The 25,098-nt window shown below is 49.9% G+C and overlaps 1 protein-coding gene across 1 annotated transcript in view; it reads right to left on the reverse strand.

The window, feature by feature from the left end:
• Positions 1 to 25,098, reverse strand: part of LOC139765796 (uncharacterized) — a 30,102-nt gene that overhangs the window by 1,393 nt on the left and 3,611 nt on the right. The window contains exons 2-5 of the mRNA XM_071693589.1: positions 17,973 to 18,050; positions 14,349 to 14,647; positions 10,179 to 10,411; positions 9,247 to 9,727 (exon numbers count right to left, since the gene is read on the reverse strand). Coding sequence (XP_071549690.1) covers positions 9,247 to 9,727; positions 10,179 to 10,411; positions 14,349 to 14,647; positions 17,973 to 18,050 — 1,091 coding nt within the window. The remainder of the gene's footprint in view (positions 1 to 9,246; positions 9,728 to 10,178; positions 10,412 to 14,348; positions 14,648 to 17,972; positions 18,051 to 25,098) is intronic.

The following is a 25,098-nucleotide window of genomic DNA, read 5'->3' on the forward strand; positions in this document are numbered from 1 at the left end:
GTGTAGGCACTTGGGTAGGGGGTTGGGTAATACTGTATTATTCCTCTCTTAAAGTGATGACAGGAATTAGTGGTGCTACATGCCTGGTTAACCCCCTGAGCACGACGGTGCGATCCTTGAGCACGATGGTACAGTCTTTGAGCACGACGGTACGGTCCTTGAGCACGACGGTATGATCCTTGAGCACGACGGTACGATCCTTGAGCACGACGGTACGATCCTTGAGCACGACGGTATGATCATTGTGAACGACGGTACGATGATTGTGCACGATGGTACGATCCATGAACACGAAGGTACGAATCTTGAGCACGACGGTATGATCCTTGAGCACGACGGTATGATCCTTGAGCACGACGGTACGGTCCTTGAGCACGACGGTATGATCCTTGAGCACGACGGTACGGTCCTTGAGCACGACGGTACGGTCCTTGAGCACGACGGTACGGTCCTTTAGCACGACGGTACGGTCCTTGAGCACGACGGTATGATCCTTGAGCACGACGGTACGGTCCTTGAGCACGACGGTACGGTCCTTGAGCACGACGGTACGGTCCTTGAGCACGACGGTATGATCCTTGAGCACGACGGTACGGTCCTTGAGCACGACGGTACGGTCCTTGAGCACGACGGTACGGTCCTTGAGCACGACGGTACGGTCCTTGAGCACGACGGTACGATCCTTGAGCACGACGGTATGATCCTTGAGCACGACGGTACGATCCTTGAGCACGACGGTACGGTCCTTGAGCACGACGGTATGATCCTTGAGCACGACGGTACGGTCCTTGAGCACGACGGTACGGTCCTTGAGCACGACGGTACGATCCTTGAGCACGACGGTACGATCCTTGAGCACGACGGTACGATCCTTGAGCACGACGGTACGGTCCTTGAGCACGACGGTACGGTCCTTGAGCACGACGGTACGGTCCTTGAGCACGACGGTACGGTCCTTGAGCACGACGGTACGGTCCTTGAGCACGACGGTATGATCCTTGAGCACGACGGTACGGTCCTTGAGCACGACGGTACGATCCTTGAGCACGACGGTATGATCCTTGAGCACGACGGTACGGTCCTTGAGCACGACGGTATGATCCTTGAGCACGACGGTATGATCCTTGAGCACGACGGTACGATCCTTGAGCACGACGGTATGATCCTTGAGCACGACGGTATGATCCTTGAGCACGACGGTATGATCCTTGAGCACGACGGTACGGTCCTTGAGCACGACGGTACGATCCTTGAGCACGACGGTACGATCCTTGAGCACGACGGTATGATCCTTGAGCACGACGGTATGATCCTTGAGCACGACGGTACGGTCCTTGAGCACGACGGTACGGTCCTTGAGCACGACGGTACGGTCCTTGAGCACGACGGTATGATCCTTGAGCACGACGGTACGATCCTTGAGCACGACGGTACGATCCTTGAGCACGACGGTACGATCCTTGAGCACGACGGTATGATCCTTGAGCACGACGGTACGGTCCTTGAGCACGACGGTATGATCCTTGAGCACGACGGTATGATCCTTGAGCACGACGGTACGATCCTTGAGCACGACGGTACGATCCTTGAGCACGACGGTATGATCCTTGAGCACGACGGTATGATCCTTGAGCACGACGGTATGATCCTTGAGCACGACGGTATGATCCTTGAGCACGACGGTATGATCCTTGAGCACGACGGTATGATCCTTGAGCACGACGGTATGATCCTTGAGCACGACGGTATGATCCTTGAGCACGACGGTATGATCCTTGAGCACGACGGTATGATCCTTGAGCACGACGGTATGATCCTTGAGCACGACGGTATGATCCTTGAGCACGACGGTATGATCCTTGAGCACGACGGTATGATCCTTGAGCACGACGGTATGATCCTTGAGCACGACGGTATGATCCTTGAGCACGACGGTATGATCCTTGAGCACGACGGTATGATCCTTGAGCACGACGGTACGGTCCTTGAGCACGACGGTACGGTCCTTGAGCACGACGGTATGATCCTTGAGCACGACGGTACGATCCTTGAGCACGACGGTATGATCCTTGAGCACGACGGTATGATCCTTGAGCACGACGGTACGATCCTTGAGCACGACGGTACGATCCTTGAGCACGACGGTACGGTCCTTGAGCACGACGGTACGATCCTTGAGCACGACGGTACGGTCCTTGAGCACGACGGTACGGTCCTTGAGCACGACGGTACGGTCCTTGAGCACGACGGTATGATCCTTGAGCACGACGGTACGATCCTTGAGCACGACGGTACGGTCCTTGAGCACGACGGTATGACCCTTGAGCACGACGGGATGATCCTTGAGCACGACGGTACGATCCTTGAGCACGACGGTACGATCCTTGAGCACGACGGTACGATCCTTGAGCACGACGGTACGGTCCTTGAGCACGACGGTACGATCCTTGAGCACGACGGTACGATCCTTGAGCACGACGGTATGATCCTTGAGCACGACGGTATGATCCTTGAGCACGACGGTATGATCCTTGAGCACGACGGTATGATCCTTGAGCACGACGGTATGATCCTTGAGCACGACGGTATGATCCTTGAGCACGACGGTATGATCCTTGAGCACGACGGTATGATCCTTGAGCACGACGGTATGATCCTTGAGCACGACGGTATGATCCTTGAGCACGACGGTATGATCCTTGAGCACGACGGTATGATCCTTGAGCACGACGGTATGATCCTTGAGCACGACGGTACGGTCCTTGAGCACGACGGTATGATCCTTGAGCACGACGGTATGATCCTTGAGCACGACGGTATGATCCTTGAGCACGACGGTACGATCCTTGAGCACGACGGTACGATCCTTGAGCACGACGGTACGATCCTTGAGCACGACGGTATGATCCTTGAGCACGACGGTACGATCCTTGAGCACGACGGTATGATCCTTGAGCACGACGGTATGATCCTTGAGCACGACGGTATGATCCTTGAGCACGACGGTATGATCCTTGAGCACGACGGTATGATCCTTGAGCACGACGGTATGATCCTTGAGCACGACGGTATGATCCTTGAGCACGACGGTATGATCCTTGAGCACGACGGTACGATCCTTGAGCACGACGGTATGATCCTTGAGCACGACGGTACGGTCCTTGAGCACGACGGTACGGTCCTTGAGCACGACGGTATGATCCTTGAGCACGACGGTACGGTCCTTGAGCACGACGGTATGATCCTTGAGCACGACGGTACGGTCCTTGAGCACGACGGTACGATCCTTGAGCACGACGGTACGATCCTTGAGCACGACGGTACGATCCTTGAGCACGACGGTACGGTCCTTGAGCACGACGGTATGATCCTTGAGCACGACGGTATGATCCTTGAGCACGACGGTACGATCCTTGAGCACGACGGTATGATCCTTGAGCACGACGGTATGATCCTTGAGCACGACGGTATGATCCTTGAGCACGACGGTATGATCCTTGAGCACGACGGTACGATCCTTGAGCACGACGGTATGATCCTTGAGCACGACGGTACGATCCTTGAGCACGACGGTACGGTCCTTGAGCACGACGGTACGATCCTTGAGCACGACGGTACGGTCCTTGAGCACGACGGTATGATCCTTGAGCACGACGGTACGGTCCTTGAGCACGACGGTATGATCCTTGAGCACGACGGTACGATCCTTGAGCACGACGGTACGATCCTTGAGCACGACGGTATGATCCTTGAGCACGACGGTATGATCCTTGAGCACGACGGTATGATCCTTGAGCACGACGGTACGGTCCTTGAGCACGACGGTACGATCCTTGAGCACGACGGTACGGTCCTTGAGCACGACGGTACGATCCTTGAGCACGACGGTACGGTCCTTGAGCACGACGGTACGGTCCTTGAGCACGACGGTACGGTCCTTGAGCACGACGGTATGATCCTTGAGCACGACGGTACGATCCTTGAGCACGACGGTACGGTCCTTGAGCACGACGGTATGATCCTTGAGCACGACGGTATGATCCTTGAGCACGACGGTACGGTCCTTGAGCACGACGGTACGATCCTTGAGCACGACGGTATGATCCTTGAGCACGACGGTATGATCCTTGAGCACGACGGTATGATCCTTGAGCACGACGGTATGATCCTTGAGCACGACGGTACGATCCTTGAGCACGACGGTACGGTCCTTGAGCACGACGGTACGGTCCTTGAGCACGACGGTATGATCCTTGAGCACGACGGTATGATCCTTGAGCACGACGGTACGATCCTTGAGCACGACGGTACGATCCTTGAGCACGACGGTACGATCCTTGAGCACGACGGTATGATCCTTGAGCACGACGGTATGATCCTTGAGCACGACGGTATGATCCTTGAGCACGACGGTACGATCCTTGAGCACGACGGTATGATCCTTGAGCACGACGGTATGATCCTTGAGCACGACGGTACGATCCTTGAGCACGACGGTATGATCCTTGAGCACGACGGTATGATCCTTGAGCACGACGGTATGATCCTTGAGCACGACGGTACGGTCCTTGAGCACGACGGTACGGTCCTTGAGCACGACGGTACGATCCTTGAGCACGACGGTATGATCCTTGAGCACGACGGTATGATCCTTGAGCACGACGGTATGATCCTTGAGCACGACGGTATGATCCTTGAGCACGACGGTACGGTCCTTGAGCACGACGGTATGATCCTTGAGCACGACGGTACGATCCTTGAGCACGACGGTACGATCCTTGAGCACGACGGTACGGTCCTTGAGCACGACGGTACGATCCTTGAGCACGACGGTACGGTCCTTGAGCACGACGGTATGATCCTTGAGCACGACGGTATGATCCTTGAGCACGACGGTACGATCCTTGAGCACGACGGTACGATCCTTGAGCACGACGGTACGATCCTTGAGCACGACGGTACGGTCCTTGAGCACGACGGTATGATCCTTGAGCACGACGGTATGATCCTTGAGCACGACGGTACGATCCTTGAGCACGACGGTATGATCCTTGAGCACGACGGTACGATCCTTGAGCACGACGGTACGATCCTTGAGCACGACGGTATGATCCTTCTGCACGACGGTATGATCCTTGAGCACGACGGTATGATCCTTGAGCACGACGGTATGATCCTTGAGCACGACGGTATGATCCTTGAGCACGACGGTATGATCCTTGAGCACGACGGTATGATCCTTGAGCACGACGGTATGATCCTTGAGCACGACGGTATGATCCTTGAGCACGACGGTACGGTCCTTGAGCACGACGGTACGATCCTTGAGCACGACGGTACGGTCCTTGAGCACGACGGTATGATCCTTGAGCACGACGGTATGATCCTTGAGCACGACGGTACGATCCTTGAGCACGACGGTACGATCCTTGAGCACGACGGTACGGTCCTTGAGCACGACGGTACGGTCCTTGAGCACGACGGTATGATCCTTGAGCACGACGGTATGATCCTTGAGCACGACGGTACGGTCCTTGAGCACGACGGTACGGTCCTTGAGCACGACGGTACGGTCCTTGAGCACGACGGTACGGTCCTTGAGCACGACGGTACGGTCCTTGAGCACGACGGTACGATCCTTGAGCACGACGGTACGATCCTTGAGCACGACGGTACGATCCTTGAGCACGACGGTACGATCCTTGAGCACGACGGTACGGTCCTTGAGCACGACGGTACGATCCTTGAGCACGACGGTACGGTCCTTGAGCACGACGGTACGATCCTTGAGCACGACGGTACGGTCCTTGAGCACGACGGTACGATCCTTGAGCACGACGGTATGATCCTTGAGCACGACGGTACGGTCCTTGAGCACGACGGTATGATCCTTGAGCACGACGGTATGATCCTTGAGCACGACGGTACGATCCTTGAGCACGACGGTATGATCCTTGAGCACGACGGTATGATCCTTGAGCACGACGGTACGGTCCTTGAGCACGACGGTACGGTCCTTGAGCACGACGGTACGATCCTTGAGCACGACGGTATGATCCTTGAGCACGACGGTACGGTCCTTGAGCACGACGGTACGGTCCTTGAGCACGACGGTACGGTCCTTGAGCACGACGGTACGATCCTTGAGCACGACGGTACGATCCTTGAGCACGACGGTATGATCCTTGAGCACGACGGTACGGTCCTTGAGCACGACGGTACGGTCCTTGAGCACGACGGTACGGTCCTTGAGCACGACGGTACGGTCCTTGAGCACGACGGTATGATCCTTGAGCACGACGGTACGATCCTTGAGCACGACGGTATGATCCTTGAGCACGACGGTATGATCCTTGAGCACGACGGTACGATCCTTGAGCACGACGGTACGGTCCTTGAGCACGACGGTACGGTCCTTGAGCACGACGGTATGATCCTTGAGCACGACGGTACGATCCTTGAGCACGACGGTACGGTCCTTGAGCACGACGGTACGATCCTTGAGCACGACGGTACGGTCCTTGAGCACGACGGTACGGTCCTTGAGCACGACGGTACGATCCTTGAGCACGACGGTACGGTCCTTGAGCACGACGGTATGATCCTTGAGCACGACGGTACGATCCTTGAGCACGACGGTACGGTCCTTGAGCACGACGGTACGATCCTTGAGCACGACGGTACGATCCTTGAGCACGACGGTACGATCCTTGAGCACGACGGTACGGTCCTTGAGCACGACGGTACGGTCCTTGAGCACGACGGTATGATCCTTGAGCACGACGGTATGATCCTTGAGCACGACGGTACGGTCCTTGAGCACGACGGTACGGTCCTTGAGCACGACGGTACGATCCTTGAGCACGACGGTACGGTCCTTGAGCACGACGGTACGATCCTTGAGCACGACGGTATGATCCTTGAGCACGACGGTATGATCCTTGAGCACGACGGTACGATCCTTGAGCACGACGGTACGGTCCTTGAGCACGACGGTACGGTCCTTGAGCACGACGGTACGATCCTTGAGCACGACGGTACGATCCTTGAGCACGACGGTACGGTCCTTGAGCACGACGGTACGGTCCTTGAGCACGACGGTACGGTCCTTGAGCACGACGGTACGGTCCTTGAGCACGACGGTACGATCCTTGAGCACGACGGTACGGTCCTTGAGCACGACGGTACGGTCCTTGAGCACGACGGTACGGTCCTTGAGCACGACGGTACGGTCCTTGAGCACGACGGTACGATCCTTGAGCACGACGGTACGATCCTTGAGCACGACGGTACGATCCTTGAGCACGACGGTACGGTCCTTGAGCACGACGGTACGGTCCTTGAGCACGACGGTACGGTCCTTGAGCACGACGGTACGGTCCTTGAGCACGACGGTATGATCCTTGAGCACGACGGTATGATCCTTGAGCACGACGGTATGATCCTTGAGCACGACGGTATGATCCTTGAGCACGACGGTATGATCCTTGAGCACGACGGTATGATCCTTGAGCACGACGGTACGATCCTTGAGCACGACGGTATGATCCTTGAGCACGACGGTACGATCCTTGAGCACGACGGTATGATCCTTGAGCACGACGGTATGATCCTTGAGCACGACGGTACGATCCTTGAGCACGACGGTACGATCCTTGAGCACGACGGTATGATCCTTGAGCACGACGGTACGGTCCTTGAGCACGACGGTATGATCCTTGAGCACGACGGTACGATCCTTGAGCACGACGGTACGGTCCTTGAGCACGACGGTACGGTCCTTGAGCACGACGGTACGATCCTTGAGCACGACGGTACGATCCTTGAGCACGACGGTATGATCCTTGAGCACGACGGTACGATCCTTGAGCACGACGGTACGGTCCTTGAGCACGACGGTACGATCCTTGAGCACGACGGTACGATCCTTGAGCACGACGGTACGATCCTTGAGCACGACGGTATGATCCTTGAGCACGACGGTACGGTCCTTGAGCACGACGGTACGGTCCTTGAGCACGACGGTACGGTCCTTGAGCACGACGGTACGGTCCTTGAGCACGACGGTACGGTCCTTGAGCACGACGGTATGGTCCTTGAGCACGACGGCACGGTCCTTTAGCATGACGGTACGGTCCTTGAGCACGACGGTACGGTCCTTGAGCACGACGGTATGATCCTTGAGCACGACGGTATGATCCTTGAGCACGACGGTACGGTCCTTGAGCACGACGGTACGGTCCTTGAGCACGACGGTACGGTCCTTGAGCACGACGGTATGATCCTTGAGCACGACGGTACGGTCCTTGAGCACGACGGTATGATCCTTGAGCACGACGGTACGGTCCTTGAGCACGACGGTATGATCCTTGAGCACGACGGTACGGTCCTTGAGCACGACGGTATGATCCTTGAGCACGACGGTATGATCCTTGAGCACGACGGTATGATCCTTGAGCACGACGGTACGGTCCTTGAGCACGACGGTACGGTCCTTGAGCACGACGGTACGGTCCTTGAGCACGACGGTACGATCCTTGAGCACGACGGTATGATCCTTGAGCACGACGGTACGATCCTTGAGCACGACGGTATGATCCTTGAGCACGACGGTACGGTCCTTGAGCACGACGGTATGATCCTTGAGCACGACGGTACGATCCTTGAGCACGACGGTACGATCCTTGAGCACGACGGTACGATCCTTGAGCACGACGGTACGGTCCTTGAGCACGACGGTACGATCCTTGAGCACGACGGTATGATCCTTGAGCACGACGGTATGATCCTTGAGCACGACGGTATGATCCTTGAGCACGACGGTATGATCCTTGAGCACGACGGTACGATCCTTGAGCACGACGGTACGATCCTTGAGCACGACGGTATGATCCTTGAGCACGACGGTACGATCCTTCAGCACGACGGTACGATCCTTGAGCACGACGGTACGATCCTTGAGCACGACGGTATGATCCTTGAGCACGACGGTACGATCCTTGAGCACGACGGTATGATCCTTGAGCACGACGGTACGGTCCTTGAGCACGACGGTACGGTCCTTGAGCACGACGGTACGATCCTTGAGCACGACGGTACGGTCCTTGAGCACGACGGTACGATCCTTGAGCACGACGGTATGATCCTTGAGCACGACGGTATGATCCTTGAGCACGACGGTACGATCCTTGAGCACGACGGTACGGTCCTTGAGCACGACGGTACGATCCTTGAGCACGACGGTACGATCCTTGAGCACGACGGTATGATCCTTGACGAGTTCTTCTGTATCCTGTGTGGTGGGGTTGTCGTCTGTCGGTGCCCCGTCGTCTAGGGGTTCGACGCTGCCCACGACCCTCCGAGAAGTAGATTCTGAACCTGTCGGTGCGGGAGGGGAGGAGCGGCAGGCCGCGCTGCTGGGGGGTTAGGGGACGACCCCGTCGCGTCCCGCCCACGTAGTAGACGCTCTCGTAGTCCGAGCCTGAGCCCGGGGAGGAGGTGCAGGGCGGGGCGCTGGCGCAGTAGTAGCGGGAGTGGGCCGGGGACACGCTCGGGGTGTCGTTGTCGCTGGCCTGCCCAAGCACTCCCGTGGGCGCCAAGGACTCCTCCTCGCTGTCGGTGTCTGCTGGGGCGGCCGTCCTCACGCTCCGAGGATGCGATGGTCGTAGGAGGGCTCGACCCTCCTGGCCCGCCGCTTCACTGGTACTGTAGCTGCACGTCTCGCTCCCTGCAATGACGAAGGTGCACCGGGTCATATATGGACTGAGCTGTACAGTGATGTGGAAGAAAAGTTATACAATATGCTCCGTGGCTTGATGCTCCATCACAGGGCTATAAGCTGAAGTGGCATGGCACAGCTCTGACTCTTCGAGCTAATGTGGACAACAGGGATGTATAGTGATGGAATGCTGTGACAGGGGATCATTAACAAATATGTACTAACATGCCGACACTCACCAAGGAGTGACGTAATGTTTGTCATTTCTTGACTACAAATTAGGTTCCCATGTCATCATATCTATACCTGTAACCTAACCTGCTGTAACAAAACATGACTGCATGACGTACTGAAACAAGAGATGACTATGACCTGGTGTACACTGTACCCAGCCATACACGTGTCATCGGGCTACACACGGACGCTGCACTTCACTACCTGGCAGTACTGCAAGACCCACCTGAGGAGATGCTCTGGTACAGATGTTCTGACGGAGGGTTGCTACGGGGATGGGCAGTGTACAAGCGACCGCCCATCGTCATGCCCATCATCTCACCGCCGTCCACGGGCACGGGCTTGAAGCGTGGGCGTGTGCGGGCGGGCACGATGGTGGGGGCGGAGGGCAGGTCGTCGTATATGATGGCCCCGCTCAGCTCCGTGCAGCCCTTGGGCGACCGTCCGCGACCCCGCACCCTGCTGGGGTAAACACTGTGTGAGTGGTTGAGAAGACGAGATGATGGTGGTCATCAGAGGGGCAGAGGGAGGAGGGAGGGTTAGGCTGACAGTGTTCTTTGATGGTGGGGGAGGAGAAGGGAGGCTTTGCTGAGGGGACGTGGCTGGTAATGGTTATCTGTGTGGGCTAAGTTGACGGTGCTCAACAGAGGGAGGTTGGTTTGAGGCGGTCATCAGAGCAAGGGATACAGAGCAGGGTGGGAACGAGGTTTAAGGGAAGGGCGAGTGTGGCGGTCGAGTCCAGACAGGCAGCACTCTCGCCGCTTTCCCTAGTTGGTGCATATAAGCAGGCATGATCAGGTGACCTGCATGACATTGTTCTGGAGCTGTCGCAGCCTACAGCAGCCAGTCAACTCTTACTTGATGGGTCAGGAAAGCTTGTGTTAGGTAAGGTTTCCTTGGGACAGATAAACTACACAGATGACTGCCAGGAAGAGGTTGAACAGACTACAAATTATGGAACTTTTTTTTCCAGACCTTATTATGAAAGTGATTTTTATTTTTGAATAGGTTAGTAGCAAATCGTCATGATGCATGAGTCGTTATTGCAAGAGTAGGCAGACCAGGTACCCATTTATCGACCCTCCAGATAGGAGGATGAGTAGCCGGGATGGCTGTGTGTACCTCTCTGCCCTCTTCGAGACTCGAACAGAGCCTCCTGAGATTCGTGGGTCGCATAACTAACCACCACACCACGAAGGTTCACGGCGGTATTCACATCCATCAAACATCTGGCTAGTGTTATCACTGGGAAGGTACGAAGGTGAGCAGTATACATGATAAGGTCCAGTCTATCCTGTCACAAAGTCCCGTCATGTTTTACAGCAATTCCAGTGAATGTAATTACAGGTAATTGTAAACCTTAAGATCATAGTAATGAGTTATACATTTTGATAAACGATTTAAGAAACAGTTAAAAAGATCTCAATACATAAAGCACTGTTTATGAAGGTAAAGCAAAACTGTTTACTGCTAATCACCCGTTGACGAGTTAATGAAGCTATCGAGCAAAGGTTAGGAGTCCTACAGCCGTGGGGGAAAATGTCACCGTCAGGCTGGAATTAACACGGGGTTCCCAGTCATTAACATGTGAGGGAACAGTTATGAGGAGGTAATGCCATACTAATAAGGTTCTTTATGACCCGACCCAACACGACGCACTCTGGTCTTCTAACTTATATGAAGAGGCTGGAGGTAACACGCTAATACTATCCCAGCACACACACAACACACACACGACTGCAGACCATGACAGGAGGCGGTGTGTGGTGCCAGACCTTACTGGCGGGGTTGTGGTGGCCAGAGCGACATCCGGTTTTAACCCCTCGAGCTGGACGATACGTTGTCCCAAGGGTGACGCCATCAAACTCGTGGGTCTGGCTCCACCGGCGAGGCGATGCGTGCTTAAGGACCCCACCTGCGTTCTCAAGAGGGTGGGGTTGCAGACGTGAACTGCATTACGGACATCAATTACCGAAGACCTTGAGAAGGTCTGGTAAACCTCCGCGGGACAGTTCGAACCCCAAACCAACCTCACACCCCCACACGATATGCAACTTCCTTAAGCACTTGCCTCATTCTCAAGATGGGTTACTTACAATAGTTTGTTGTTCGTCTGTAGTGTGCCCGGGGCACTTGATACACCCCCCCCCCTCCCCTTTCCGCACCTCCCCCGACTTGTGGCAGCCGAGCTGGGAGTGTAAACAGAGGGCGCGGCGCGGCAGGCGCTGCCTTAAGCCACCACCTCACCTGGTTTACCCACCTGTCCACCTCCTCTTACTCCGGTTTCCCTCCGCGCTCACCTTACCCCCGCAAACAACTTGTCTTCTCTTCTCTTGTTTGTGTTTCCTGATATCCTTTACATTTGCTCTGTGTAGCTGGCTGCTTCTATGTCCATTTCTTTTTTTTATCATTTGTGCTCAAATTTCCTCCCTCCCTCTTTACCATCATATCTTGGAATGATTAGGTCAGGTAATGGGACCTGTTATTTTCATTCTGGCTAATAGTCATGTACCTCTGACGGCTTCCTAATTACCATTTCTACTAAGGTATACATTACTAAAATACTGGAGAGCTTGGCCCTATATAATATATCTTTTCGGTAGTTTTCGTATAAGGGTCGAGCAATAGGCATGGGAGACTGTGTCGTACTCTGAATCATGTGAAGAATTTGATATTCAGGGGAAAAATTTTTTTGTTGGTACTGAGCAGGTAAACATTTTGACTTTTTATTTACAGAGGGAAGAAGCATCATGCAATGTGTGCTCGCTCGTGATGTGTAAAGAATTATCGTTTTCTTTTTCCAAAGTGTACCTGCCCAGGCCTAACTGTAGTAGTCATGCAGGCCTACGTAATGTTAACACTGGTAGGCTTACCTCACCGCAGGCTGGCTCACAGGAGCCGCTTGGTCTGAAGATATGGACTCCGGGACCCCACCAAGCTAGACAGCAACACGACTTCAGTCGATATTTCCTTCCAACTCAAATTCTCTCTCTCTCTCTCTCTCTCTCTCTCTCTCTCTCTCTCTCTCTCTCTCTCTCTCTCTCTCTCTCTCTCTCTCTCTCTCCCTCCTTTTCTCCTGCATCAGTTCGTCTCTCATTTTATCATTGGTACAACATAATAGCTCGTGAGATGATCAAGGAACAGAGGCATAAACATCACATATTTTCTTTTGATATTCATAATGTGTCATGAGTATTCAGAATATTCAGGGAATGAATGAAGTGATAGAACACCGAGATTTATCTTTAATCCTAAATCACTTGAGAAAAACTTAAAGTCTTTCCCCTAAGACGCCGCCCCAGATGCTGTCTTAAAAATTCATGCATTTTACGACCCTTAATATGAGATGTGATGAGAAATTTACTGACACTGGCGCACTCACACGACGAGGAATTGAGTCTCATTTGCTTCACGTGAGGGATTTGGCACGTATCGGCTGAGGGAAAACGACCCAAGTCGCGATGTTATCACCGATAACACAAGACATTCAACATTACAACTTGAGATTAACTTGCCAGTGTTAACATGAAAGCCCACCAGACCAGCTCGACGGTCCATTGCATAATATGCGAGTCTAACGTGTGGATTACTCCTCATCGGATGACTAATCCCAAGTGTTGTGTTAGTGATTGCCCAAAAGTTCAGCCATTATTACCATCTAAGGCTCTGGCATTACTGCCACTAGAGATGCCTCGTGAATACCATGTTAAGTCTTCGGGGGTCTTCACCCCAGCCGCCTAGACTGGGCCCACGATGCTGGAGTGGGTCGTTGGTCGAACCAAGCCGCTGGATGCCGCATCCCCCAGTCCTGCTGTACATATATGTTCCCCACAGCCTGGCAGGCTGGTCTGGTACACTTCTATGTACCCATATGGCTATCAGTACTAAAATATTCGCATTACCGGCGATATAATACTGGTAGTATTGTTCCACTACCCAATAACCGAATCACTACTTCGGGTCGTCCTACCAACCACCCTTGGTCGTTCAATTTGCCCAGGGTTGTTCGATAGATCTGGGTCGTTTCACCAACCCACGGCTGCTCCACCCTGTCTTGTGGTAGGGTTCCAGTGATGTGCCACGTTCATAGTGAGAGTGTATGTGGTCTAGGAATTATCTCTTAACACCTGAAGCTTAAACAGCTCACCAACCGTAGGGCCCGTCTCACTACACGAGGATGACCCCACTACTCACGTTCGTCCCACTCCCCCTTATGATGATCTATACAAAGTAGTCTTTCTACTTTGTGTCGTACCATTACCGGGCGTCGACCACGCGGGGTCGTCTTACTGCCCACGTCAGCCAACAACTTTAGGACATTGCACTACCTAAGATTGTCCAGTCACGTGGGGTCGTCTCATTACCCGAGGTCGTTCCACCATCTCATGCTACTGACCTGCAGGCGATGACGACGGCGACGATGACCAGGACGAAGAGCGTGGCGGCCGAGACGATGACCACGGCCAGGGGGGCCCTGACGCTGGGGGAGCGCTCGTCCTCGCGGGCCCCCAGGAGGCTGGGGCAGGTGATGGCGGGGCCCTGACAGTGGTGCCGGGGAGAGGCGTCGGGAGGTGTTGGTGGTGGTGGAGGAGGAGGAGGAGGCAGCATGAAGGTAGGGGGAGGCGACCCTCCACACTCACACTCGCCAGGATCCCACTCACCGTCCGCCCAGCTGTGTTCTGCCATACTCGCCACCTGGAAACAGAAGGACAAGGTCAATCCCAAGGCCCAGTTTGATCACATCTGACGTCGGTAATCTCGGATGGCCTTATGATAATGATGTCACTTGGCCTTTTGTTAACTCACTTCTCAGCTGACCTTATCTAATCTCACCAAACGTCCTAAAGTCTTAACTGGCCTCATCAAACTTCTTTCCCTCACAGCATTCACCTTACCCTATTCATCATACAGACAAGTTCTCATTTCCCTCATTATCATCAAAGCCTTTCACGTTTTACAGTTGATCCTAGAATCACATTAGTTTAAGTCGGTAAAGTATGTGAGAACATGCAATATAACTTTCCTGCGGTAAACAGGTCTCGCACTATCTATGGTAAGCTACAAACACACACACACACACACACACACACACACACACACACACACACACATGGTGATGGACTAATAGTAAATGATAAGGAGCTTGAATTCAAGGATCGTATGAGGGAAAAACGTACATGTTATTGTTGTAGTGGGAACAAACGTTTTACTAAATATAGATAATATCTCAATGGTTCTGTCCAGGGGGGCTATACGATAGGAAGGAGGGAAGGGAGAATAAAAAGAGGAGGGGGAAGAAGAGGAGGGAAAGGACTGGCCCTCCAAATAAGAGATATAGCTTCAAGTGTTAGGAAATAGCGGAAGATGACCCATTTAGAAGTGCATAGTGGTACTGATATGTGATCCTCCAAAGAAGTTTCACGATCCAGAACAAATATACAGTGATAACAATGAAGGTACAATCAGGATGGTGCACGAAGCTGTACAGCACTGATAATGGTGGACTTCAATCATAAAGAGACACACTGGGAAAATGTGGCTTCTCATGGTGACAGGGAAGTCATGGAGATATGAAGTTTTTAAGAGTGTATACGGTAAACTTTTCTATACCAGCATGTCACTGAAAACTTTATGACCAAAGGGAATGATACATCATCATTACTCTGATCTTATCTTCCCACATAATGAAGCACAGATAACTAATAAAGAAGGTCCAGAGGAGGGCAAAAAGACATGGCACCAGAATTAAGGGAACTGAGTTACATGGAAAGACTTAAAGGAGGTCTTAAATTTGCTCAACATGGAAGAGAGAAGAGTGATGGATAAATTGATAATAACCTTTAAGTTTTTTAAACCAAATTGATCACGCAGACAGTTGAAAGTTCTTGGAAAGATATTCGTAAGAAAGAGCAACCAGAGAACAGAAAATGATAATCAGTGTAGGAGTGGTGCATGAGTGGAACAGACTAAATGAGCAAATACTAAGTACCAACTGCATACAGAAGTTAGCTGTATGACACTCGAGATGGGCCCCTCACAAGTGTAGAACTCTCTCTCTCTCCCTCCCCACACACACACACGTACAGTACAAATAGGTTAAATGCACACAGGTCTAAGGTTATTAACAAATTCATTCCAACGTTAAACTTATGCTTATCTTAATGTCAGTTTAACAGACTGCATTCTTCCAGTTTAAAACACGTTTTTGGTATTCATCCCAAGAGTCCTTTTATTAATAGGTGAAATTCATTTAGCCCAGTAACGCGTATCAAATAAATACATTTAGCTCAATAGCCCCTTGCTGTATCAGATAAATATTCATAGCTCAGTAGTCTCTTCATCAATAGCTAAGTAGATATCTCTTCATTAAAAGATAAGTAGATATCCATTCCAGTGACATCAGAAAAATACATACGCTCCACTGTTACAGCTTTATCAAATAAGTACATTTATCTGAGGGTCCGTTCACCAGATAAATGCATTTAATCCAGTGGTCCTCGCATCGCTGACCAACGCATTTGGTCTGTTATTCCCGGAATCACCAGGTAAACATTTGGCGTAATAGTTCCCGCACATCTGAATGAATATATTTAATCCCAGTGGTGCCTGCGCCAGCAGTAGCTGAAAGCATTTGACCCAGGAGCCGCCGCGTCGCAAATGAATACACTTGACCCAGTAGCCCCCTTCTCTGTCATATATATAGATGTGGCCCAGTGGTCACTGCCTTCATCACCATGTACCCTCACGCCCCTGGGACCCTCCTCAGTGCCACTCTGCTCACCTCACCACCTGCTGTCACTGGGGAAAAAAAAATCGCTTAACGTACAGCGCGAGGCATTCGCTGCAGATGTGATGCGACAGTTTTTGAAAGTGGACTTGCGTCTCCCTCGGGAGGGACTCGTACTTCCTTCGGGAGGCCGACGAATGGAATATCAATCCTCTGCTAAGGACCTCAGTATTACGAGGGCTCTGGAGCGTGTGTGTAGGGCCACGCCGCCCTCCACTAAACAGTGGCATGGCTTATCAATTACATGGAATACAGAAAACGTACACAGACATATAAAAGTTGATCATAAAAAGCTAAACTCAGAACAGCAATGCTAAACTGATGGAGAGGGACGGAGGAACGTGAGGGTACACAGACACGGGAAACAAGACGCCTTAACAACTACTGCGTGCACACAGAGTCGCACAGTGCAGGGGACGGACCATCAGGTGAATGCACAAACAGAAGTGCATACGAACAAACGAGAAAACGGAAAAAGTAAACGCAAACACTGACACAAGCATGCATACACGAACACACTCATGGACTGGCAAACATACGCAGAAATAGACGGAGACGCACAGTAGTAGACAAACATACGCGCGGATCGACGAACAGAAAAGTTGGGTAAACTTAAACCTGGCTGTTTTAAGGTACATAATTCCAACGTAGGGTAATAGATGGCGTACTTTAACTCCCTGAACACTGTGGTAGGAAACCTTTGGTATGATGACCTGGAGTTTGACCTGACCCTTAAGGGTCAAGTCAGTGTCCAGGTCATCATACCCAAAGAACGTACTCCCGTCGTGTTCAAAACGTTAGAGAACGGGAGGTCTTAACAATACGTGATGTGTACCATGTACGTTCGGTCTCTACTTCATACAGACCATCGACTTTCAGTGAAGTTCCTTACCTCCTCCTCCTCCCCTCCGCGAGTTCTTGTAAATGACAGGGTCTCAGATATCCTCGAGAAGAAAATCACAATCCTTACCCGATGCTACAGATATCGTAATTATCTCGGAGCGGCAAAAAAAAAAAAAAGACACAAAGAGAAAAGGCATTAAAGTCAAATAACAGGTCAGCCACTCTAACACCAGTAAGAGAGAGAGAGAGAGAGAGAGAGAGAGAGAGAGAGAGAGAGAGAGAGAGAGAGAGAGAGAGAGAGAGAGAGATCCCTTCGGCGAGTTTACCCCATAATTGAGTGAGAAGGTTTTCAAGCTTCCCTGTCTCGAAGATTGCAGGTAATGCTATTACCTTGTCTCCTGTCGCCTTACTCTCTGCTCTGCCATTCTGAACGTTCATCTCCTCTGCACGCTTTTTGGTATGAAATTCCTGCAAGTTCAGCAGAGAAGAACAATAATTATTGGATATCTTAACCTTGGTGGGTGCACGAGTGTATGGTAAGGTGCAGTACAACCAGACACGACAGATCCGAGCTGGGCAAATTTCCCCTACTTGCTGGTCTCACACAGACCAAGCCGTAATCGTGATCTTTATGAACACAGTTTTTACCATTTCCTGAAAGTTCCGGTCGTAAATCTTGAAACTTTGCTCATACTGGTAACACAAATGATTTCCACTGTAAACCTCAGAGTCGTCACGTCCAACTGGCCTTCCCTACTCCAAGCGGTGTACGAGCACACACACACACACACACACACACACACAACTCGGAGAACGGTCTCTGTTTTTCTCAAGATATTTTATATTTAAGGTTTAATTCGTATAAGGTCTGTGTGACAATTTGCTTAAAATTATCACACAAGAACTGTGATAATTAGCTTACCGCATCACATCCATACGTCACCCTTGGTAATATTTCATATGTAACCTTAATAAAGGAGAAAATGAGCCTCACTTACGTTAGTTAGATAAATCTCCGTTAATGCTTCAATACCAGTATCAACCAGCGAGTATATGAGTTTGATCCTGCAGCCTTGGTGTGTGACTGAGCTGAGGGAGTACAACACCTCCGAAATCATCATAAGGTGTACGTATGGTAAGACCGCGATCGCTAACTAGTATCCTTACAGGTTTCGGTAGTTGTTTACGAGGTGTACGTTCACCAGGAGAGGTGCAGTAACAGACTGCGTTAGTTATGAGCAACGAAATGCCTCTCCCAACCCTGAAGTTTAGTGGCAGATCCACCAGGATGGGTAGGAGTGCACCACGTCAATTAGCCGCAATTGCGGTAAAAAATCAGTCAAAATCAGACCCCGCTGATCATGGCAATTAGCCTCCCGCTGAACGCAACAGTGCGATCATTTGTTATTATGGCGTAACCTTCGACCTAAACCATAAATAGAGAGGGTTAGTTCAAAAAGGTTACTTTCGCATGCTGACAGTACAAAGTCATACCACTGTGCTCGAGGATCGTACAGTTTGTCCTGAAGCGATTCAGTGGTTGGTTCAGTCGCGGGTGTGGTGTAAATAGCCTAGAATTTTCCTCACCGTTTCCCGCTGCATACTTCGCCCTCGTAAATCGGCCGATGCTCGTAAAACAGATCCTCTTTGACAGTTAAACTCTGACTCCAAAGGGATTTTAGATTCTCGTAGATAATTAGGGCTATCAATTCGTTGATGTTAAGCCTTCACACCTGCTGTATCAGGAGGTAATGTAACACTTAGGATCATCAAGGTAAGTGTCAATGCTAGTTCTCACCTCATTCGATTCTTTTTTTATCTGTCAATGAACATGGTTGGTTCCACAAACGGCAGCGACACGGCTGGCGTTGAAAACAACACTCGTCAGCCATCGGGTGGAGTTGCGGTGTACTAAGTGGAGTTACGGCATACTAGATGTTCACTAGACCTTTTAATCATCTTCAGCAACAGTATCGTCATCTTCTGCAGCCTCTTATATCATAATGGAACTAAACTTTGCTGACATGAAACAAACTGCTTTTTTTTTTTTTTTTTTTTTTTTTTTTTTTTTTATACTTTGTCGCTGTCTCCCGCGTTTGCGAGGTAGCGCAAGGAAACAGACGAAAGAAATGGCCCAACCCCCCCCATACACATGTACATACACACGTCCACACACGCAAATATACATACCTACACAGCTTTCCATGGTTTACCCCAGACGCTTCACATGCCTTGATTCAATCCACTGACAGCACGTCAACCCCTGTATACCACATCGCTCCAATTCACTCTATTCCTTGCCCTCCTTTCACCCTCCTGCATGTTCAGGCCCCGATCACACAAAATCCTTTTCACTCCATCTTTCCACCTCCAATTTGGTCTCCCTCTTCTCCTCGTTCCCTCCACCTCCGACACATATATCCTCTTGGTCAATCTTTCCTCACTCATTCTCTCCATGTGCCCAAACCATTTCAAAACACCCTCTTCTGCTCTCTCAACCACGCTCTTTTTATTTCCACACATCTCTCTTACCCTTACGTTACTTACTCGATCAAACCACCTCACACCACACATTGTCCTCAAACATCTCATTTCCAGCACATCCATCCTCCTGCGCACAACTCTATCCATAGCCCACGCCTCGCAACCATACAACATTGTTGGAACTACTATTCCTTCAAACATACCCATTTTTGCTTTCCGGGATAATGTTCTCGACTTCCACACATTTTTCAAGGCTCCCAAAATTTTCACCCCCTCCCCCACCCTATGATCCACTTCCGCTTCCATGGTTCCATCCGCTGACAGATCCACTCCCAGATATCTAAAACACTTCACTTCCTCCAGCCTCTCACCATTCAAACTCACCTCCCAATTGACTTGACCCTCAACCCTACTGTACCTAATAACCTTGCTCTTATTGACATTTACTCTTAACTTTCTTCTTCCACACACTTTACCAAACTCCGTCACCAGCTTCTGCAGTTTCTCACATGAATCCGCCACCAGCGCTGTATCATCAGCGAACAACAACTGACTCACTTCCCAAGCTCTCTCATCCCCAACAGACTTCATACTTGCCCCTCTTTCCAAAACTCTTGCATTTACCTCCCTAACAACCCCATCCATAAACAAATTAAACAACCATGGAGACATCACACACCCCTGCCGCAAACCTACATTCACTGAGAACCAATCACTTTCCTCTCTTCCTACACGTACACATGCCTTACATCCTCGATAAAAACTTTTCACTGCTTCTAACAACTTGCCTCCCACACCATATATTCTTAATACCTTCCACAGAGCATCTCTATCAACTCTATCATATGCCTTCTCCAGATCCATAAATGCTACATACAAATCCATTTGCTTTTCTAAGTATTTCTCACATACATTCTTCAAAGCAAACACCTGATCCACACATCCTCTACCACTTCTGAAACCACACTGCTCTTCCCCAATCTGATGCTCTGTACATGCCTTCACCCTCTCAATCAATACCCTCCCATATAATTTACCAGGAATACTCAACAAACTTATACCTCTGTAATTTGAGCACTCACTCTTATCCCCTTTGCCTTTGTACAATGGCACTATGCAAGCATTCCGCCAATCCTCAGGCACCTCACCATGAGTCATACATACAAACTGCTTTACGTTTTATAATAGTTACGCCAGAGTTGGTCGTACGCCCGCCCGCGGAGTACAAGCACAGGTCTAGCGATATTTACATCTACCAATCGGTTCTCTGACAAGGACACGAGTGTATTAAGATGCGCCAGCGTTAGCCAGTTAGATTGCTCTGAAAGTTTTACGGGCTCTGCTCGGTATGTTGCGGTAAGGAGGCATTCGGAAGACAACGCCGATTATGGAATATTTTCTGTATCATTATTATTATTCTTATTGCCACTAGCTGTGGTGATGGTGGTGTAGTAACAATAGTATTGGCCCTTAACAAATCAGTCTTTTTATATTATCAAATTGTATTGTTAAGTTTAATACGTTTACGTGCAGCAACTAAACTTTTCTACTGACACTGAACACTGAGCTCTGTGATTGTTTTCAAGTTGTGCATAGACTTGAGTACTAGGGGCAAATATTTTTTTTTTTTTTTTTTTGCCTGCAACCACAAGATCTCCAATTTGTCATGGGGAGAGAAGGTTGCACTTGAGACGGGGGTTGCATAGCCCCAAAATGGAAGGTCCTTCCCTGTAGTTACGTCACTGGATATGTTGTGAACTGCGGTACATTATGGTACAACGAGGGAGTGCCCGTGGGTGGTTTCCTCAATGAACTGTGATTAAGACGCTCTCCATCATTCTGAGAAAGCTCTCCCTAGCAACGCAGACTTTGGCGTATGATTCATCAACCTCACTCAGACTACATCGACTTGCATGCAATTGAATCTTAACAGCAGTGTCCCACAGTCCAAAGTATAACGTAACAATGCAATTTTGCCTACTTTGGTCGGGTAAGCAATCACTGAACGGGATTTGCAAAGGAAATTAGGCTAATTGGCCTTTGGTAGAATTGTTGAAATGTCATTAAGTTGCTATCCAAACCTCTTTGATTTGATGGGAAACAATTGTCGTTGAGGAATCGAGAGGACGGACGGAAATGGCCAGTTCACATGCGAACTTCCCGATTGGTGATCGAAGCAGGCCGTCAGCTCGGGCACAGCCAAGTCTTGAATGATGACGATCTTGCACATCGTGACTGCTAACGCTGCAGCTTGTAAGATTCCTGTAGTTTTCACTGAATTAATTTCGGCAATGCTAATTTAGTTTGCATTTCCTCGGGCTGAATGACGGGTACAGAGAAGGCGATCACACGATCAAATACCTCCAGACGGCGTGAAATCGCTCAATTAACCAATTTGGGAGGAGCCACAAGGCTCACCAGCTAATAACTGGCCCTGTTGTGACTGGAGACGGACGTGTGTCAGTGGACGACACCAGCCAACGCCATCCTCTGATATATTTGGCTTGACGCGGAAATTGAGGCTAATTATAACGTCAAACTGTCCGATACGACAATCTGTTATGTTCAGCCCTTGGGAACTACCTGTGCACGTAGACTTAGACCCGAACAGTGATGTATATGAAGGACGTAATTTTAAGTATATTTCGTTATACACACACACAAAAAGCCATGAGCCAGGTTTGTACTATATAGGATTTGGTGTCAGTAAAGCGTCAAAGACATGAACGGATAGCGTTTGCAACGCTCTTAAAGTAGATAAGCTGGACAGGTCTAAACTGATTAATGTAGTGTACAGTAAAGTGTTTTTCAACACATCTTGATAAGTTTCCACTGCCCTTTAAAACTTCATTTTTCTGTATACGTTCATCCCGTCCTCATTTTAATTCATTCTGTCATTTAACTATATTTGTCCACTCCCTTTTATGCCTGTTTGTTAACACCTAATCCGCGAAAATTCCTCTCCTAACTTTAACTAAGACATTTGATCCTGTGATGTGCTAATGACATGAATCAGGTGGTGTGTGTGAGAGACGAAAAATATCGTGCTGTTAAGGGCCCACCCAGGTCAGCCATCTCCAAGTCTCACACGAGACCAACCAGACTGCAGGTGTGTACAGTACGTAGACCTATAGCAGTAAATATGACGATCTCCTGTAGATTCGCCTCCCCCGCCACCCTTTCAACATGTCCACCGCTTGGTTAGGTTAGGTTATTAGATTTACGATAAGACCATCACCGTTAACTTATTACCCTGACTGAACAGGTTATGAACCTCAGTCAGCTCTTCCACTCATTCATCCAGTAAATATGACCCGATTGATGCCATCAGTTATTTCACAGTCCGCTCTAGTTTCAGGGAAACTGTGCAATTTACAGTGTATTTTTTTTCTCATTTATCCATACGTTTGATACATATTTATACTCGCGTTGATCATAAATCGGAGCTGCATCGTTTTTCCTCCTCTGGCGTCCAGTTTTTAAACTGTGTATCGAGAGAACAGGTGGGTGGGTGTGGCGGTGGGCGGCCCACTGCGTCAGGTAAAGTGAGGCGTGCACCAGACGGCCAGCACACCAGTCCCTGGCGCCCCGCCAGCCACACTTAAACCTAACGACTCCCTTTCGTCCTCCTCCTCCTCCTCCTCCTCCTCTCGTGGGTCCTCCACGGTATTTTAACACCTTGAGGAAAGACGATTTAACCACCCCTTTGAGCACGATTACTTGACCGCTTAAGCACTACTACTTATCCCTCAATGAGTACGGTGAGTAAAGTGATATCACACTCCAAGGAACTGAAGTCATCGTACTCTAGCGTACTAGTGAGGGTCGATGACCATCCTTGCTGTCATTAGTGTCCAGGTTCAGTGTCATACATTGTCTTTGTAAAGCAGGAGTAGCGTTCCAAGTACCCGGGATTAACTTTTACCTCTCTGCTGAGATTAAGAAAAAAAGCATCTCATTTTCCACTACGATTGGAAGCATGCCGCTTGGCATTAAATAAGAGAACCGTATAATTAACCTTGACATTCATTGCTCCCTGTTGAATTCTGACTGTCCCTTCCCCAACAGCTAATGGACTTATGGTAGCTTCACCTGTTTCATGTCTCTAATGTATTTAGGCAAATGAAACCAAGAGAGAGAGAGAAAAAAAAAACTGTATAATTAAAATTCAAGCCGAGTAAGGTAGTTTTAATCCTCATAAAACTGGCTCTCGTACTTTTGGTGCACCATTCACGCTAGAATATTTTGTGTTCGTTAGTTATTTGCTTACAAAAAAAAAAAAGAAAAATGTAAGAGTTTCATGTATTGAAGGAGCGTAGTACGAATTCCACTCGAGCTTGCCATTACTGTGCAGTGGTCACACTGTACGCGCCAGGCGGTTTACAAAATGAAGACTTAGGGTACTTTGCCTCCCGGGAACTGGCCACATCGCCTCGATGTTTACAATTACTCAGTTAGGGTGATCCTGACCCTCAGCAGTTTTTTTTTTTTCTGATCACAGGCATTACTCTTAAATAGCGAGTGCTTGAATGAACGGCAATTATTATGGAACATCTGATTGTCTGGTAACCTTGACTGGGCTCTTAGTGTGACGACCACCACTTTGTAAGCTCTGAACCTAACGCCAGGGTGCAGATTACATGACATAATTGGCTAGGCACATAAAAACTTGCATGAAGATGTAACAGTAAAACATAAATGAAAACTTTTTTTTTTTTTTAATTGAGTTATCATTCAGCAGACGAGTTAAGAGACCTTCAGCGCAGATGGGCTAATCTTTTCTCTGTGAGGCCATGGTTTCTCCTACAACTGGATTTTCTTCATTCTTGCTCTTGGCCTTCCCAGTGGTCTTAATGCCAGTCATTTCACACGCGCAAGTTTTTGACTGGCTGGCTTCCTCCATTCTCTGCACGTGCCGAGACATAGTTTTAATCACGCTTTTATGTATTTATTTTCAGTGTTGGCTGAGACGCAGGGGTAATTGAATGACCTAATCAAGGCCATCAAATTAACGCTATATATATATATATAT

This window comes from Panulirus ornatus, chromosome 56, assembly GCF_036320965.1.
Source record: "Panulirus ornatus isolate Po-2019 chromosome 56, ASM3632096v1, whole genome shotgun sequence".
In the NCBI taxonomy this organism is placed as follows: domain Eukaryota; kingdom Metazoa; phylum Arthropoda; class Malacostraca; order Decapoda; family Palinuridae; genus Panulirus; species Panulirus ornatus.